A 19,401-nucleotide genomic window follows, 5' to 3' on the forward strand; every position below is an offset into this window, starting at 1 on the left:
TTTTCAGGCTCTGCGTAATATCATTGTGCCTGTTGCAGTTCCATGATTATTACGCAGGAATGAGAGTATAGTTCATAGCCATATCGGCCTAGAAAATTGCAACTTTTCAGGTAAAGCGACCTTGAGCTATGAAAAGGCGCTAAATAAATAAAACTTCTTCTTCTAGGAACAGTGGCAATTTCTGATATCAAGAATTACATTTCGACTAGTAAAAACTCGAATTCTTCATATCTGTAATTGTATTTTCACGAGTTAAATGTCACCATATAGGCTCCCATTCAAATTCAATTGTTGATATCAAGAAATTCCGATTTCACATATCAAAAAACAATTCTTACTAGAAAAGTTTTTTAATTTTTATATCAATATTTACATGGTTACTAGTGCCAAATGTTTGTTCTTGATGTCAACAATTAAATTGCTACTAGTGTCAATATTCATTTTTGATATAAATAATTCGACTGTCACTAGCCTCAATGTTCATCTCTGATATCATGAATGTGATTGTTACTAGTAAGAAAGCCATTTTAAATATCTGAAATTACTCTCCTAATTATTGATATCAGAAATACATTTTCAGAAATGCCAAATGTAACATGTTGAATTACAGATATCAAGAATTAACATTTCAACTAGTGACAAATGAATTCTTGATATCAGGAATATAATTTTTTACTAGTTACTAAGTCATTATTGATATAAAAAAAATGATTTTTACTGATAAGAATTGCATTTCTGATATGTGAAATTGGAATTTCAACTAAGAAATCAATTCTTGATATCAACAATTGAATTTAAATGGTAGCCTATGTGACATTTAACTAGTGAAAATGCAATTACAGATATCAAGAATGATAGTTTTTACTAGTTGAAATTTAATTGAGTGATGATGTCATTGTTGATATCAAGAATTAAAAGTGGAAATGTAATTCCAAAAATGTTTAATTGTTCCTGGTAAAAATCCTATTTCTTATATCAAGATTTAGAATTTTAACTAGTGAGAATTGGATTGTGGACATCAGGAATTAATATCCTGGGAATGAATAAAAGTCAAAACGGCTTGCCATAGTGAAACGGAAGTTGCGATAGTCTTTTCTCCCCTATAAATCCATCCGAGTGAAACGGCTTCTCGGACAAGAAGAAATGTAGGGCGGGATTGATTTCGTCCATCAGGAATTGATTGGATGGTTGTGGTTTGTGATGTCATGTGAATGACAGGTTGTCACGCCCTCGCGCCAGAGAAGAGGGAGGGGAAGTTATTTTGATAGTTTGTTATTAAAGATTATGAGGGCATATTTGTATTATTAGGCTATTTTAAATAATGAAGTGCATGGATAAACCATTTATTATGAATACTGCATTGTTCCATATTAAAACAATTGTCAATTTTGATTCATGGTGACTTTAAACTGAGAAGGGTAACACTTAGGAATAAAAATTATTTATGTTATTGTTATAATATTCCTCAACACTTTGGTGTTTATTATTGATATGTTTGGCGTTAGTAGGAGTTGTGGGCAGTAAATGGTTAACTGGAGTGTTTGGATGTAGACGCTATCTGGTAACCAAGGACGATTCCGCGCTCACACACCCTGGCAACATTAAAAAGCGCTGAAACTTTGCAACACAACACTGCACAACCGATGCACTGCATGCTTTTATATTTACACCTCATTTAGGACGGAAAATATGTCTTTGGAGTCGATGACGAACACTTTAAACTTCATTTTAGACTATAAGTGATACTGTTTTGTGGCCAGTTACACTATGCTGCTAATGCAACCGTACTTTTTTATGCGAGTCTTATTTTTCCCCTTACAATACTGGATTATTTCGATGTGTTTTTGAGTCGATTAAACTGATTTGATTCTATCCAAGCCATGTCTGGAATTCAGCATGCGTCCAATCAAAGCATCAAGCCTTTTAAATCCGGCGAGGAATATCTCTATGCCATGAAAGAAGACCTGGCAGAATGGCTGGGAGATTTGTACAACATAGACATTGACGTAAATAATATTTTGGCGATGTTGGAGACAGGTGCGCTTCTGTGTGCTCACGCTAATAACGTGACACGAGTGGCGGATGACTTTCAGAAGAAGAGCGGAGCCTCTGAGGTCCAGGTGCCCGCTTCTGGAGTCACTTTCGTCAGCTCTGCTCATCCAACAACATTCCTGGCCCGGGATAATGTGACGAATTTCATCAACTGGTGTCGAAAAGAGATGAGCGTTCCAGGTACGTTTTGGTATTTGACATGTAAATGTGACTTTTATATTAGTCTAATAAAGCATTGTCATTCACAAGAACTGTTGAACATAAAAGTAGCTTGATATAAAATCACTTGTTTGCAATTCTGACACTTACCACTAGATAGTGCTGTGAGCTCACAATACTGGAGACGCTTTTTTATTGCAATTTTAACAAACGAGGATACAAAAAATTACAACAATATTTTTAAAACATAAATAAGTCACGGCTCAATAACAAGAGAAATGGGAAGCACTTTATTTTACAGCCCTGTCGCCCAAGATATGTAGCTACTAGTGCAATAAATGGGTAATAATAACTTCCTAACCCTGAACCCACCCGTAAACCTATAACCCAAGTACACATAGGCTACTGTAAAATAAAGTGCAACCGAGAAATAACCTAATTTACCAATTGAAAAATATTTCCCAATGTAAGAAAGGGGAAAAAGCTTTCACTGCACTGTCTAGTATTTTGTATTTAGTGAAGACAAAAATGAATAAAAGCATATTAAGAAAGAATATTAAACATAATATGCACAAAATTCTAAATTCTATAGCTTTCTTATTAACATAAATTGAGATTGTATTTAAGTACAATTTCAATTCTTGTTTTAAGATGTTAAAGCAGGGTTTACCTTTTGTATATTTACATTTATGGATGTAAAACTTTCCAATAAATAAAACAAGGTTTACACAACATGGTTTGATTAGATTATTGTCATTAAAACCCCAAAAGTATGTGTCTATAAGATAAGCAAAAATCACAACACAGTTTGGACATTCAAGGCATTAACATTACTCCAGAAAGACAGTTTCAGAAGAAACTTCACAAAAAGAGCAGGATATCTTTTAAATTTCTGTAAAAAATGCTTGACAGGATACAATCTGAAGATATTTCTTTAACTTTATTTGTTAAGAAAAAAGAGTGATCAAACATACGTCCACTTAATATGATCAAAAATGTTGTTTCATCAATAAGTAGGCTATTGGTTGAAGACATTGAGGTAACAAGGTTAAAAAATAAAAACCCGATTTTGTAATTGGATTTTTGTACAGAGAAACAGATGAAACCAGCCACAATGCATTCAGGGCTGGGGGGACAAACAGAAATCATTGACTATTATTGTTTCTGAAGGGCATACAATACTGGGGAAGCTTGTCTAGTGTTGGGCTGTTTTCTCAGATGTAGTTTTACTCATAAAACGTAAATAGTACATTTTCTAGACTCCTGTCAAAACATTAGCCTTTACATGCACCCTTATGGGGGTCACCATATTGAGATCACATGACCAATCGAATAATAGTCTTTATGATAATTAACCATGGTTTTATTATAGTAAAAGTGTAGTAACCATGGATTTGGTGAATTAATTACCATTTGTATGACCACAGTTTAAATAAAAATACCATGGTTAAATTAAAACCATGGTTAATTTTTAAATTAACTTTTTTTTTTTTTAATGTAATAAAGCATGTTTAATTTTCATACTATTCTTCAAGTCTATATTGGAATAAATTAATATTGAATAGCACATTTCTGTATTGACCTCAGTAACTGAAAACTTTGCTCAATGCTGCATCCTACAAGTTGTAAGTCCAATATGACTGTCATATAGCATAAACAAAATACCTTAAATTCTTAAAGTTTCTGATTCTGTTACCATTTTGAACTCTACCCCCATTCAGACGTACTGATGTTCGAGACAGACGACCTTGTCCTGCGTAAGAATGAGAAGAATTTTGTGCTGTGCCTGCTTGAGGTGGCCAGACGGGCCTCTCGTTTCGGCATGGCTTCACCAGTCCTCATTCAGCTGGAGCAGGAGATCGAGGAGGAGATTCGCGAAGAGATGGAGGACTTGCCTGCTCATCCCAAACCACAGAGGCGCTTGATAAACATCCAGAACCTGGATGAGATGGTGCTGCATCAAAGATTACATTCAAATATTTACTGAAGTGCTGAGGGCATTGGATTTTAATCAAGAATTGAATCTAAATGAAGCAATTTTGCATAAAATGTGCATTAAAATGCCATTTAATGATCCCTTTAGGTGAATCTCACAAAACCTGTCAAGAAGATATTTCATATTCCACAAAACTGTATACTGAAAATAAAACGACTGTAGTACCTTTAATATTTTTTGACAACAATTGAACACATAAAAGTTAGAGCAGAGGATACAAACTATTTATTTAAATTGTAAAGAATTTTTTTAATAATAAAAAAAAACGTGGATTATTTTTTACCTTTAAAAAAAAATACAAAAAAATTGTCATTACATTAATGAGGAATTAAAGGGGGGAATGTGCTAAATTGTAAATAAAAAAATAAATTGTCAGTGGTAATACTGGCTCCATTTTCCGTATTAAAGATATAATGTCTTATTTTTTTTCACCATTGATGTCTAATCTCTAATGAACATTTGTCACAGTCGCTGTTTGTTGTTAGTAATTAGACATTTAGCAGATACTTTAAACCAAAGTGACTTATAATAAGTACACTCAGGGCCGTAGCTATAGGGAATTCTGGGCCCCCTGAAAAACATTGATGTGGGCCCCCAACGCCCTACACTTATATCATATACGGTCGGCCTATAAGATATGGAGGCCCACATCTGGTGCCATGCACCTAATAAGGATTTCTTACAAAACAACAAAACAGACAAATAAAGGTTATTTCTTTTACTTATTCTATATTCAAAGTTGTACATGTTAAATCAAACAACGGCATTAAGAGATTAATAACTTATGTTTAAAGTCATCAAGCAATTATGCAAGACTTACTAATAAAATAACAAAAGAAATTAGTAAAAAAAAATTTTTTAAAAAAAAGTAGGCCTACCAGCAATATTAATATGCCTATAAAATATATTTCCAGTCAGTCTGATGTCTAACATCTGAGATAAATATTCATAAATTAAAATTAATGCAGGCAAATGTAAAATAAAACCACTTAAGTTTCTCACTGTCTTTATTTTCGATGAAGATAATGTGCTATTTTATTAAATAATGCAAATAAATGTATTATTTAAATAAAGAATTGTTAAAAATATCACATCAGCAGCTGGCAAGTCAGGAATCCTTGTGACACGCATATCTATTTTTCTGCATGTTATACAAACCAACAAACTACATAGTGCAAAAAGCAACACAATCACATGAGAATGCGTATCAATGGTAGCCTACGAGTGCGCAATGTTGTGGAATGTATATGCCAAAATGAGTTTTGGCGTGCATATGGTACGCAGTTTTTCGGGTGCATGATACGCACTTTATGGCGTGTATATGACACTCTCTTGGGTAGGATTGGGGTGGGGGATCGCATAGATGGGGATCGTGCGTATAATAGCCTACGCCATAAAGTGCGTATCTTATGCACGCTAAAAACTGCGTACCATAAGCACGCCAAAATGTTCCACGACATTGCACACTCGTAATATTTACAGGTGCTGGTCATATATTTAGAATATCATCAAAACTTTGATTTATTTCACCAATTCCATTCATAAAGTGAAACTTGTATATTATATTCATTCATTACACACAGACTGATATATTTCAAATGTTTATTTCTTTTAATTTTGATGATTATAACTGACAACTAAGGAAAATCCCAAATTCAGTATCTCAGAAAATAAGAATATTGTGAAAAGGTTCAATATTGAAGACACCTGGTGCCACACTCTAATCAGCTAATTAACTCAAAACACCTGCAAAGGCCTTTAAATGGTCTCTCAGTCTAGTTCTGTATAGGCTACACAATCATGGGGAGGACTGCTGACTTGACAGTTGTCCAAAAGACGACCATTGACACCTTGCACAAGGAGGACACAAAAGGTCATTGCAAAAGAGGCTGGCTGTTCACAGAGCTCTGTGTCCAAGCACATTAATAGAAGGCGAAGGGAAGGAAAAGATGTGGTAAAAAAAGTGTACAAGCAATAGGGATAACAGCACCCTGGAAAGGATTGTGAAACAAAACCCATTCAAAAATGTGTTGGAGATTCACAAAGAGTGGACTGGAGCTGTCAGTGCTTCAAGAACCACTACGCACAGACGTATGCAAGACATGGGTTTCAGCTGTTGCATTCCTTGTGTCAAGACACTCTTGAACAACAGTCAGCATCAGAAGCGTCTCGCCAGGGCTAAAGACAAAAAGGACTGGACTGCTGCTGAGTGGTCCAAAGTTCTCTGATGAAAGTAAATGTTGCATTTCCTTTGGAAATCAGGGTCCCAGAGTCTGGAGGAACAGAGGAGAGGCACACAATCCACGTTGCTTGAGGTCCAGTGTAAAGTTTCCACAGTCAGTGATGGTTTGGGGTGCCATGTCATCTGCTGGTGTTGGTCCACTGTGTTTTCTGAGGTCCAAGGTCAACGCAGCCGAATACCAGGAAGTTTTAGAGCACTTCATGCTTCCTGCTGCTGACCAACTTTATGGAGATGCAGATTTAATTTTCCAACAGGACTTGGCACCTGCACACAGTGCCAAAGCAACCAGTACCTGGTTTTAAGGACAATGGTATCCCTGTTCTTAATTGGCCAGCAAACTCGCCTGACCTTATCTAAGGGGTATTGTGAAGAGGAAGATGCGATATACCAGACCCAACAATGCAGAAGAGGCTGAAGGCCACTATCAGAGCAACCTGGGCTCTCATACCAGCTGAGCAGTGCCACAGACTGATCGACTCCATGCCACACCACATTGCTGCAGTAATTCAGGCAAAAGGAGCCCCAACTAAGTATTGGGTGCTGTACATGCTCATACTTTTCATGTTCATACTTGAAGTTGGCCAAGATTTCTAAAAATCCTTTCTTTGTATTGGTCTTAAGTGATATTCTAATTTTCTGAGATACTAAATTTGGGATTTTCCTTAGTTGTCAGTTATAATCGTCAAAATTAAAAGAAATAAACATTTGAAATATATCAGTCTGTGTGTAATGAATGAATATAATATACAAGTTTAATTTTTTTTCAACTTTTTGATGATATTCTAATTATATGACCAGCACCTGTATACGCATTTTCGTGTGATCGGGCTCCGGCGAAAGCAAATCGGGCAGCAAAATGATCGGGACACGGCACCAGATCAAATTGACTCCCTGGCTACGGTGCACTGACATGTCTTGTTAAAGAACGTTTTCGACTGATGACCAATTAAACAGTTCTCCTGGCCTCCCTCTTATTTTCACATTTACAGTCAGTTTCCCTTCCACTGTAACTTTTTCTAACTTTAAGTGTTCTCGGAGCAGCCACAACTCATTTTTAGGGAGGGTGAGAGATAGGAAATTTGGAAAACTGCTTTAACTAAATTGCATGTTTTTGTGGTTTTCATTTAACTCTCAGGCATACAAATGTATATATTATAATGATTCATATGAGTAGGGGAATGTATAGCATAACTACTGGAGTTAGGGGGCCCCGCCGCCCACAACCTTTCACCCCACTAGCGACGGCCCTGAGTACACTTGATGCAGGCACAAACGATCTGTAATTAAGGGCTTAAGTGCAAGCTCATGGCTTGCTCCTTTCCAGCAATTGAACCGCCAACCTGCTAGTAACCAGCTTTAAGATTTAACCACTACACCTGTAACACAAACCCCACTGTTATTCAATGCCGTAGAAATCTGTATCTGAAATCCATCTGTAGCCTACCTATAAGATTCATGCATCTTTTTACCATTTAAAATGATTTGCAGGATAGGAAAAGAGGAGAACTTTGGATTAGCCTGTCATTTTGATTTGTGGGTGCTCTCCTTACTGATTTATGAAGGCTTTCAAAGTGGCAGGTTACATCTGCTTAGAATACTCTATCAGAAGTGTGTGGGTCATTCCAATAACATTTTGTGTGTGTGTGTGTGTGTGTGCAGGTCCAGTTTTTGATAAGCAGATGCACTTGTCCATTCCAGTTCCCCATGGTGAAGGTATCAGAGGGCAAATACAGGGTTGGAGACTCCAACACGCTCATATTTATTCGGGTATATAAAACCTCTTTTTCTCTTTCTGTCTATTTAGTGTATTTCTAATTCTGCCTGTCATAATCATTAGTATATGTATGTTACTGTCTCTGAAGATTTGTTGAACAGAAATGGAAGATAAGAGTATCTGTTTTGATAATATGACAACGTGAGACCAACTCACAATCAACTGCAGGTGCCATGTGCTCATACATTTTTATTAAGACGTGTGTGTGTTTCTGTGTAGATTTTGAGGAATCATGTTATGGTGCGAGTGGGCGGAGGATGGGACACCCTGGAGCACTATCTCGACAAACATGATCCCTGCCGCTGCACTTCTCTCAGTACGCTCACAAATACACACCTACAGCTAAAATTAGCATCAGAAATTATATAAACAGTGAAAGGTTTGTGGTAGTTTATCTCGTATCTCAACCCCAAACATTTTTGTGTGAACTACCCCTTTAAGATCGATTCGGCATTATGAAGTACATTCTGAGACATTGTAGTGGGATTATGCCTTAGTGGCATACTGTTTGTATAATCTCCACTAATATTTCATCACATCTAAACACATGTACTGTAGTATATTAAAAGTGCCCCTATTATGCTATTTTAAAGGCTCTTATTTTTGTTTCGGAGGTCTCCTACAAAAGGTTTACATGCATCCAAGGTCAAAAAACACGAATTTTCTCATAATACATATTGCAGCATCACCTCTTGGTTCGATCAAGGATTCTGTCTCTCTAATAATTCTGTGCGTGAGATCTCTCCCCTATGGGCGGGTTGAAAACATGCGAAAAAGCTCCATCTAGTGGCTGTAGTCTTAGCCTCTGGCCAAAAAATCCTTCTGGAATTTTTCCAGAAATAAAATGCATAATTCTCTTGTCTCTTGACAGGGTAAATTCTGTGTTAACTTTTATAGGATACCTATAATTTGGATACCTCTAATTGTATTAATAATAAAAAACTTATTTGTTATTGACCATCTTTTCCAGTTAATATTTTCATATTTAGTAGACCAAAACACTGTCGAACAAGGCAAATAGTTTGTTTTTAATATCGGTCTACTACTTACAGCCATGGCCAAAGCCAGCTATGAGGTCACCTCTGTATTGTTTTAGAGGTGTATATATTAAAGTTTGTGAAATAATTGCCTAGTATGTATTAACTCTACTTTAGTGCTGCAAGGATATTGCACAGCACCAAGATCGTCTCATCTGCAATATCCCGCCTCTGCGGTCTGACACCACTCGTCAATGTCAAAATATTTTAGATGACCAATCAAATCAATTAGGCGGGCTTTATGTTTACAGAAGCAAAATTCTAAAGCAGCGCAAAGCTTCAGTTAACAATCATAAAGTGCCAGATAAGATGTAAGTAGCTAACCTAAACATTTGAAAGCTGTTTCAGGATAGATATGTTTAACGACCGACAAAAAAATGAGGCAAACTAATAAACTTTTGTCTAATTTCACCATTTTGAATTGAAAATAGGCCTAATTTACATTATACATGTAATGTTATAATTAGTAACTGTCAATGTGAGGGGGCAAGAAATATTATTGAAGCCGTTTTCATCATATTAGGCATGTACAAATAATAATGAATGTGTACATATTGTGAATTAATTTAATACATTTTGTTATCTAGCTTTTCTGGTAGCCTTTAGTAAATTCACTTATCTAAGAATATGATTCATAAAACATAAATATCAGTTGACCCCTTGTTTACTTTCTTCACTGACACAGACGAAAATGAAAAGACTATCAGTCAAAGCTCAGCTTTAGGAGGAGAAGAGACAGGCCAAGATAAGGAGACTGAGAGAAAAAGAAAGGGTGATGGAGATAAGGAGATAGCAGGTATTGACAAATAATCTACTGCTCACTCACATGGTTTTAAAGCTATTATTATCCAATTTTTTGGCCTTCAAATGTCTTAAAATTATGTTTTATTAACAAAGTTCAGGAGGAGCACGTTCAAATGTTCTATCCAAAACAACTCGTCATCAGCAATTACCACATCTATCCTATCAACAAGAGAGGAAGCCTATATATACATATACACACAGTCAACCCACTGACATTCCTCAACAGTTTTCGGCATCCCTCCACCACCCCGAATCCTCACTCTTAGCTTGTTCCTACCACAGCCAGGACTACGGGGGGAGTACTCTGGGTTCGGAAATAACGAGCTCAGAGCCCTCTCCTGGTACAGCATGCCAAATACGCATATCATTATTCTATCTGACTTATTTGTAAGTGTGAACTCGTGAAATGCACGAATGTGAAATTAAAATAAAAAATTGTCCCCCTTAACTATCTCAAATTTGGGACCTCTGTGATTATAAAACCCTGCATTCGGCCCTTCTTGGGTAATGTAATGTTCAAAAAAGCATAATAGGGGCACTTTAAGGAATTGAATCAGTATTTCCTGGAAAACCTCTTGTTTTATTTCTCTCTCACACATACATCAGTCCATAAGTTGACCGCACGTCCAGCTACTCCGGTCCATGAAATCAAAGAGCGGTTGACCACACCACGACCTACTGCCCAGTGCGCTTCTCAGACCACTCTTATGCTGAGCCGAACTCAGTCCCCCCTTCAGCCAGTTGTCTGGACTCCTTTAGCCCCATACAGAGCCCAGAGAGGATGGCCCTCTCCCCCACGCTCCTCCTGTTCCCCTGACCCTGATCATCAGCCCGCCAGCCGGAGAAACAGCCCCTCTCCTAACAAGTAAGTGCCTAGTTTGTTTGCTAAACAGTAACTAAACAGCTATTTAACTATTACGACAATAAATGTGGTGCGTTTTGATTAACTATGAAGTGAACAATTATTTGTGCATGTTTAATTTTGAGAAGAAGGACTTCTCCCTTCATGTCGTCCGTATAAACCTCACCCCTTTCTTACAATCAACTGCAACTGTTCAGATCTGCCTCTATCCAATCAACAACCGATAGATAGAATCAGGGCCCCGCCCTAGATCTCACGATAATCCGTTTCACTCGTATATACGTCACAATACATGAGAAATCGTTTCTTCTGTTATGTCACAACTGACATTTTCTTCTGTATATACGGTCAGAACTTGTTGGAATGTGATTGGTCTAATTGAAATTCGTTCTCTCAGGCATGGATCTGGCTGACAGGATGCTAGAAATCCTCTTAAATCCTTGGATTTTCACAGACACTTGTTGTCTGAGACCCAGACAGTGACATAAACCTGAGTTTGTGTGCAAGACATTTTAGAGGGACAGAGAGAGACTGATTTTTATTCAAATTAATTTACAACTGAGCTTGCCCCTTCAGCAATTTAATAGTCACTAAGAAACAAACTTTATGACATCTCATTAGCAATGGCACGCTTTTCACCAAAGACTACCGCAAGGATGTAATTACAGAGGCTATTATTTCATATTATTATTACTATAGTCTCTATCATACACACATTTAATGATCACCATAGCTGGCTATTAAATCAATGTAATCAAATCAGTAAAGTAACAAAAGGAGAGAGCAGTGGAAGAAATTACCCTTCATGCTTTATGTTAATGTTGTGCCTTGATTTTTGTGGTAAAGTATACTAAAAGCCCTGACATAGTAGCCTGGATGCCAGCCGAACTTAGCCCCGCCCACAACAATTGTGCTCGGGCAGTTCGGTCTGGACTTTCTCCATAGAGAAGTAATTATGCCTGAACAGAAACTGTTCGGACCAATGAAATTGTCAGGGCGGGCTTTAGACGATGATGGACAGATGATAAACAGTAACGTAATCATCCACGTCATCAAAGGTGCTTGGGTTGAATTTGTTCTAATCCTAAACGGAGAACTTGTTCGTATATGCATTCACCTTTACTATTTCTCTCAGAAATGATGATTGTGTTGGTAAGTACTCTGTGTATCCTTAAATAATTTTTTTACAACACCGGCAAAGATCGTTTACACTCATCTTTTTCTTCTAACGTAACTTATTCCAGCGTGCGTGCAGACAGGGTTGCCAAGTTTTTACAACAAAACCCGCCCAATTGCTACTCAAAACTTGCCAAAAACAAGCCCAATATCTTTCCAGGGGGGTTCACCGGGGAAAAAATGGCATTTGGGGGGTATAATATGTGTTATTTTGGCAGGGCTGCCTGCTAAAATTCGCATTCCTGGGTCTGTATATCACATAATTGGGGTCGCTTCAACCCACGGACATGATAAACAACCCGCGGACTTGGCAACACAGTGCAGTTGAGTTCTGTTGACATTTGACAACTAACGTTACGCGTCGCTCCGTTGCTCTGATTGGTTGTAGGTCTATCCAATTGAGGTCTTTCCTGGCTCGGTTGAAACACGCCCCATAATCACAGCCCAACGGAGCAGTATCAGACTCATATTCTGATTAGAATTGAGTATGACATGAATCATGTATCAGCAGCCATATCACCCTGACGCCCAAGACTGGTTTCCCACTGAAGCTAAGCAGGGCTGAGCCTGGTTAGTACCTGGATGGGAGACCAACTGGGAAAACCAGGTAGCTGCTGGTAGAGGTGTTAGTGAGGCCAGCAGGGGGTGCTCACCCTGTGGTCTGTGTGGGTCCTAACACCCCAGTATAGTGATTGGGACACTATACTGTAACAAGCACCGTCCTTCGGATGAGACGTTAAACCGAGGTCCTGACTCTCTGTGGTCATTAAAAATCCCAGGATGTCCTTTGATAAAGACTAGGGGTGTAACCCCGGCATCCTGGCCAAATTTGCCCATTGGCCCCTCTCCATCATGGCCTCCTAATCATCCCCATATACAGATTGGCTTCATCACTCTGTCTCCTCTCCACCAATCAGCTGGTGTGTGGTGGGCGTTCTGGCGCAATATGGCTGCCGTCGCATCATCCAGGTGGATGCTGCACATTGGTGGTGGTTGAGGAGAATCCCCCTTCTATATGTAAAGCGCTTTGAGTGCCTAGAAAAGCGCTATATAAATGTAACAAATTATTATTATAATTATGACGACGTCAGGCTACTGACATAGCCTACTTCAAGCGAAATCGAAGAACAAACTGCTGTGACGTCATTTTGAACAAAGTCAGGCCAAAACAAAGTTAGTTTGGGAATCGTTTTGAAACGGCTTGCTAAAGTGAACATTCCGGAAAAGTTCACTCTGGCTGGTAAACACCTTTGTACTACCATTGGTCCGTGGCGATTATGTAATAGGTAGGTGTGCACGGTGTGCACGGCCTTTCACATGGAAATCTTTTCCGGTTCAGTTCTCCTGTTCAGTCCGTCAAGGTCAGACGTCCGCGAGTGAAAACACTTGAGAGCCGCTTTGTAGTAGAAAATGAAGTTGTACTTCTGATGAAACGAGACACTGACATTGTATTTCATGTTTAATGCTTTTCTTATGCTTTATAAAAAAAATGCTTGCTGTTTTCATAATTTTGTTGTGTTTATTTTGTTATTGAGAGGAAAGCATGCAGCACATATTTACATATTCATCGAATCGTCGCTCTCTGCAGAGTGGTCGGCATCGGATGTTCGATAACAATATAAACGTTGCTCACGTATTTCAAATTTCTTTTTACTCCTAAGCAAAGAACTTTGCCGTGAGTATACCAGGGCCATAACTCTTAAAGGGTTAGTTCAACGAAAAATTTGAATTCTGAAAATTCATTAATTATTCACCTTCATGTCATTCCAGAACCCATTCATCTTCGGAAAAACAAATGAAGATATTTTTAATAAAATCTGAGCCATATCTATACTCTCAATTGACAGCTACGCAACTACCACTTTGACGTTTCAAAAAGTTCATAAAGAGATCGTAAAACTAATCCATAAGAATTGAGCGAACCTGCTTGACAAACGAGAATGAACCTCATTGGTTCTCACGCGTCAAGCGAACATGCTTGAGCTTCCGTTTACCACAACTGATGTGTACGTTGAATATGAATGTTTATATGTGATTAAAAGCCTAAATTCAATCTGTTCATATAAAGCAATCGTGTCTCTACAGAAAATTTGACTAAACTGCTCAATTCATATGGATCAGTTTTACGATTTCTTTACAAACTTTTTGAAGCGTCAAAGTGGTAGTTGTGTAGCTGTCAACGGAGGGACAGAAAGCTCTCAGATTTCATCAAAAAGATCTTCTTTTGTGTTCCAAAGATGAACGAAAGTCTTATGGGACGACACAGGGGTGAGTAAATGACAGAATTTTCATTTTTGTGTAAACTAACCTTTTAACATGAGGGTTTTAGACAGTTATTTTTAATAGTTTCCAACCATAATCACTAATGACAGACTGCATCACTGAGCAATTATTACCTGAAATTATATTTATACAGATTGCATTTTCACTTTCATTCCAATAAATCGCCAGTGACACTTACCTGTGCAAAATGCAAATCACCACTCACATATTAAATGAGTGTTTGCATTAATATATGTCATGTACTGAATTTTTAAAAAACATTGATGGATGACTCCAAATGTTTTCCGGCATTTTCTTTCTTTACAAACACCTCAATAAAGTAGGCTAATAGGGATTATATGTAAAGAAAATGGCAAACAAGTACTCTCTTTGGGAGGAGAAATTAGTTTTGTGTAGCAAGACCTTCAAACTGACACCAGAGTGTCTGGACTCTATCGCAGCTTTCATTGGTCAAGGACTGCCCAAGAGGACATTTGACTGACATATTACGCAACCAATCAGTTAGTTTTGTTCTGTGTAATGTTTAGGGGCGTGAAAATGTAAAGTCGATGTGCCTGCAATAACAGACCGACATGCGTCTATAAATTATTAATTTAAGAATATTGTTCAAGTTTACTGCAACAATGGAGCCGCGAACACGACGGCTTTCTTCTTCCACGAGGGAGTTTGGAGTCACAGCATTTGTTTCCAGGCGGACTGTTAAAGAATGCAACAACACACACGTCTCGCGGACATCCTGTAGAATTCAGATGATGACTTCGAAACTCCTGAAGTGTTTCCAGAAAAGTGTGCCATATGCATCAGACGTTCAGCCAACAGTCCGTGGATGTGACGTCTGAGGCTGAGACTAAGAAATTAGCAAAATGAGAGTAGTTCAGTAAAAAAAGAAGATAAATAATTGTATATTGTTGAATAAATCAGGTGTGCAAATTGCAAAACTGCAGTGTCTGGTGTCTTTTTCAGAAGATAAAGCAGAAAAATAAAAAGCTAATGACAATAACTGAATGCCAATAACAAAAATCCATTTGCATTTACATCCTCATAATTAAATGTGGTCGAAATCAGTCCCAGACCACCTCAAAATGTGAAGACGCAGAAAAACACATGCCAATGCCTGGTGTAAATGAGCCTGCAAATAGGTTGTTTTAATGTATGTCCATGAAGTGTCCATTAAATCAAATCCCTTCTGATCTGATAAAATGGAGTTTGTATTACCATATGCTTAATCATGAATATTTGTTTCCTGGAATACACAAAACTATTAACAGCTGTTGAGGAAGCACTGACACTGACAAGGCTCTGTGTGGGTGTTTTTTTTTTTCAGATTAAGGGAGAGACCGAGTACCCCATCTCATGTGTACACTTGTGCTGACAGAAAAGAAAGCATGAAAACAAACTCCTCTAGTAGGACAGGAAGAAATGCAACACGGGCGTCACCAGCACCTCGCCTGACAAGCAGTCTTCCACGGGCCACCCATCATCCTTCTACTCTACAACCTGAGATACAGGAGATACAGCGTCCTCAAACACCTCTAGTCCTTCAGAGTAACACCAGTCAGATCCAACCCCAGCAAGTGCCTGAGAAGAATCTGGGTCAAACCTGGACCAAATCGCAGTTTGTTTCCAAACTTAGACAAAATTCCACTGTTGGAGTAAAAGGACGAGAGAACCAGGACAGAGCGCACCTTGTCTCGGACACGCAAGAAAGTCCGGGAAGGATCTTCCAAGGTCCTCCTAGAAATACACATTCATGTTCCAAACCTCCCAACATAACCATTCATGAGCCGGAGGGCATTGGGGGTCCCCAAAAGTGTCCACATTTCATCCGCACCATTTCTCCGTTTAAAGGGATAATAGGGGCCATCTCAGAAGCACAACACACCAGACCTAGAACACCTGCTAAGATGTCTCAAGAAGAGTCCCCAGATAAAATGAAAAATCTGGATGCAACTGCGAAAGGTCAACTTGACCAAGGAGCAGGTAGATCAGTCAGCAAAAAGGTACAGCACTTGGCTCTGCCCATGCCGAACATTGTGCAGTCGCCTCTCATTAGCAGCTCAAGTAAATCTTGGGCAAATCTAAGACATTTGGGAGGTGAAGAGGGAGGAATTAAAACAAGTTATCTTTTCAGTCCTCCTCCTCTCAGCCCTTCTCAGGAAGCCATCCTCTACAAGAGCCTAGAGGAGGAAATCTTGTCCAATCTACAGCAGCTAAGCATCGACTCAGACACCAGCACTAGCTCTGATGAGAAGCATCACGAGACTCCTAAGAATTCCAGAGAGACTCCATCTGACCACTGTAAAGCCTCCAACAGACCAGCAAGTCTTGATCGGGCAACACCCGACAGTGGAAACAGAGCTTTTGATGCAGTCGTTGCTGAACTCTCTGGTGGCCAAAGGAAGATGGAGAAGGTGTCAGTTGAGAAGTGGATGAACACTCTTCCTAAGGGTCTCCGGGGCAAGGTGGTGGAAGACCACACTACCGTACATCACCTTAAGGTCTCTAAACCTTGTATGACCAGTTCTTGGTCCTCATTGGGATCCAGTATGGACTCAAAGGAGACTGCTGAACTTGTGAAGGTGCCAGTTGACAACTCGAATGTTGAGACTAAAATTCCCCCTGGCAAAGTATCAAATTTAGGAACCGAACATGTAAAAAAGCAGAGGAGTTGTTCAATCAAACAAAGAAGATCTTTAAGGAAACCAGAGAGAGTGCCATCCATCTTCAAGCTGAAACTAAGACCCTGTGTGCGACCGAGATGTGACCACAGGTCCGACCGAAAGCCTTCAAAGATCCCAACACCAGTTTTCTACAAAAGAACAAGCTGCAAAGATGCCAACTCTCAAAACCAGAGAGGAAATGATTCCCCACATGGTTCTTTCGGCACAGACAACTCTCGAGGAAACACTTGGACTAACCTAAAATCCCAGGTCCCAATACCGAGTGCAACAAAGTGCCAACGAGCAAACAAGGAACCACATGCAAATCAAGATCTGGAATCCTGGGTTTGACCAAAACCACTTTTGAAAATTTGACTGCCAATTCAGACAAGCCATATGTTAATCAGGAACTATTTAACTAGGTTTTTTTTTTTAGAAAGCCTTTAACATAATTTACATTTACTTTCATCGGCGATTAAAGTCACCATACCCTAAATTAGATACTTTGGTGGATTTACTTCAGTGCATTTACTGTATAAAAACCTCATTGACAACTTTAGTTTTAATGCCATAGCAATGAAGCCATGTTGGTTCTGTCAAATATTGTAAGGGATCTTTGTTGTTTTGCATTACTCTTTTGAATCTAACTAATGATTTTGTAATTGTTTACTGGGCGTTTACACAACATCGTTTTTAACTGAAAATGGAAAACTTTTCACGATATTTACACGACAACAGCGTTTTTGGGGGCCTGAAAACGCAAGCTTTTGAAAACAGGTTTCAAAGGGCGAGGTTTTGAAAATGATGTCTCCACATAAACAACAAAAATGTAAATTTGTGAAACTGGTGACGTCATGTTACATGTTAACGCATATGTCTTAAGCGTTCGCTGGGTGTTTCTTTACAAAGTGACATCGCCAAATACTAGTAGCCTGGCAGCATAATAGCCTTTTTAGTCATTTTCGCTGATCCATGTGAATGGACGTTATCGTCTGTTTTTAGTACATCGTTGTTGTGTAAACAAAAATGCACTGTGTCAAGATGTTTACTAGTTCCAATCTGTGAACAAAGTTCATACTAAAGTTAGAGGGTAGTTTACCCAAAAATAAAATACTGTTATAATTTACTCGCATGTTGTTCCAAACCTGTAAGACTTTCTTATTTCTGCAGAGCCCAAAATAAGATGTGTTTTTGTCCATATTATGAAAGTCACTGGGGTCCAAAACAACACTGGAGCCCAATGACTTTCATTGTGCAGAAAAAATAAAAACAATACTTTTTGTTGAATATCTCCTTTTGTGTTCAACAGCAGAAAGTAAGTCATTCAGTTTTGGAGAGACATAAGGGTGAGTAAATAAATTTTTGGTTAAACTATGCTATATTCAGAGCTCTTTAACATAGAATTTGGGTTCTGACTACTTTGACTTTCGATTAAGGTTTGCAAAGAGGATTGTCTGAATTGATATCCTTTTATAATGAGCATTTCTCCTCAATGTCACGCTCGGGCAGTCAGGGGCCGGTAGACGTGACGTTATTCTTCCATACAATCAGGTGTTCAAGTTGAAGGTGATGAAACTCGCCTCATTTAATAACAACTGATACACTGACATCTGAGCCACGTGAACGTTTGCCACATCGTAATGCATGTCCATGTACAGATTCGAATTTTGTATATTTTTACATTTGGAAACATGCTGTAAATATGTCATGACTGTTCAAGGATGTGTCCCAGTGCGCTGTTCATTCATGTCAGCTCCACCATTTCTTCCTTGGCTTTTCCAAGTCACCTTGTGCTGCAATGTTTTTGGCTGCAGTTTTTTATAAATAACTCTTGGCATAAGTCTGGAGCTAATAATAGCTTCGTCAGAACTGCAGCCTGTCACACTACAGCAGCTGTGCTCCCTTGCAACTTTCTTCTCCTTGTTCCCTCCCTCCAACCCCAGTCCCCTTTCATCCCCAGACTCTTGTCAGTGGAGAGCAGCGCTTTGAAGATATCCTCTGAGGACTGTGAGTGCATGATACTGTGAGGGCTTGGGATAAAAAGATTAAATTCATTTTTAGAATTACACTGAATCTTGTCCAATTATTTAGAACGACAGCGTAAAACGTGCTCCCATTTATCATGTTACCTGAAATTATTCTTCGATTATTTAAGGATTAATGAACATTAGTAAGCTTCAGTCGTTCCTCAGTGAGACACAACATTAAGCAATGCCTCACTGATTTATATAGTACATGCGAATCGCATCTTGTTTTAACTGAGTACGTGGAGTGCATTGTATAAACAGTAGGGCAGATACACTACCTGTGAAGAACAGATACTGATGTAAGTATTGATTTTGTACTCATACATCAC

At 38.5% G+C, this 19,401-nt stretch overlaps 1 protein-coding gene across 1 annotated transcript; it reads left to right on the plus strand.

Annotated features, from left to right (window-relative positions):
- Nucleotides 1-1,880: 1,880 nt before the first annotated feature.
- Nucleotides 1,881-17,396, plus strand: gas2l2 (growth arrest specific 2 like 2; the record flags this gene model as incomplete). Its single annotated transcript, XM_079814261.1, has 6 exons — nt 1,881-2,232; nt 3,933-4,162; nt 8,109-8,216; nt 8,443-8,539; nt 10,671-10,929; nt 15,710-17,396. 6 exons carry the CDS (start codon nt 1,881-1,883, stop codon nt 17,394-17,396), a joined length of 2,733 nt encoding a protein of 910 aa, XP_079670387.1.
- Nucleotides 17,397-19,401: the final 2,005 nt, after the last annotated feature.

Source organism: Gobio gobio (assembly GCF_949357685.1).
Source record: "Gobio gobio genome assembly, chromosome: 4".
Classification (NCBI taxonomy): domain Eukaryota; kingdom Metazoa; phylum Chordata; class Actinopteri; order Cypriniformes; family Gobionidae; genus Gobio; species Gobio gobio.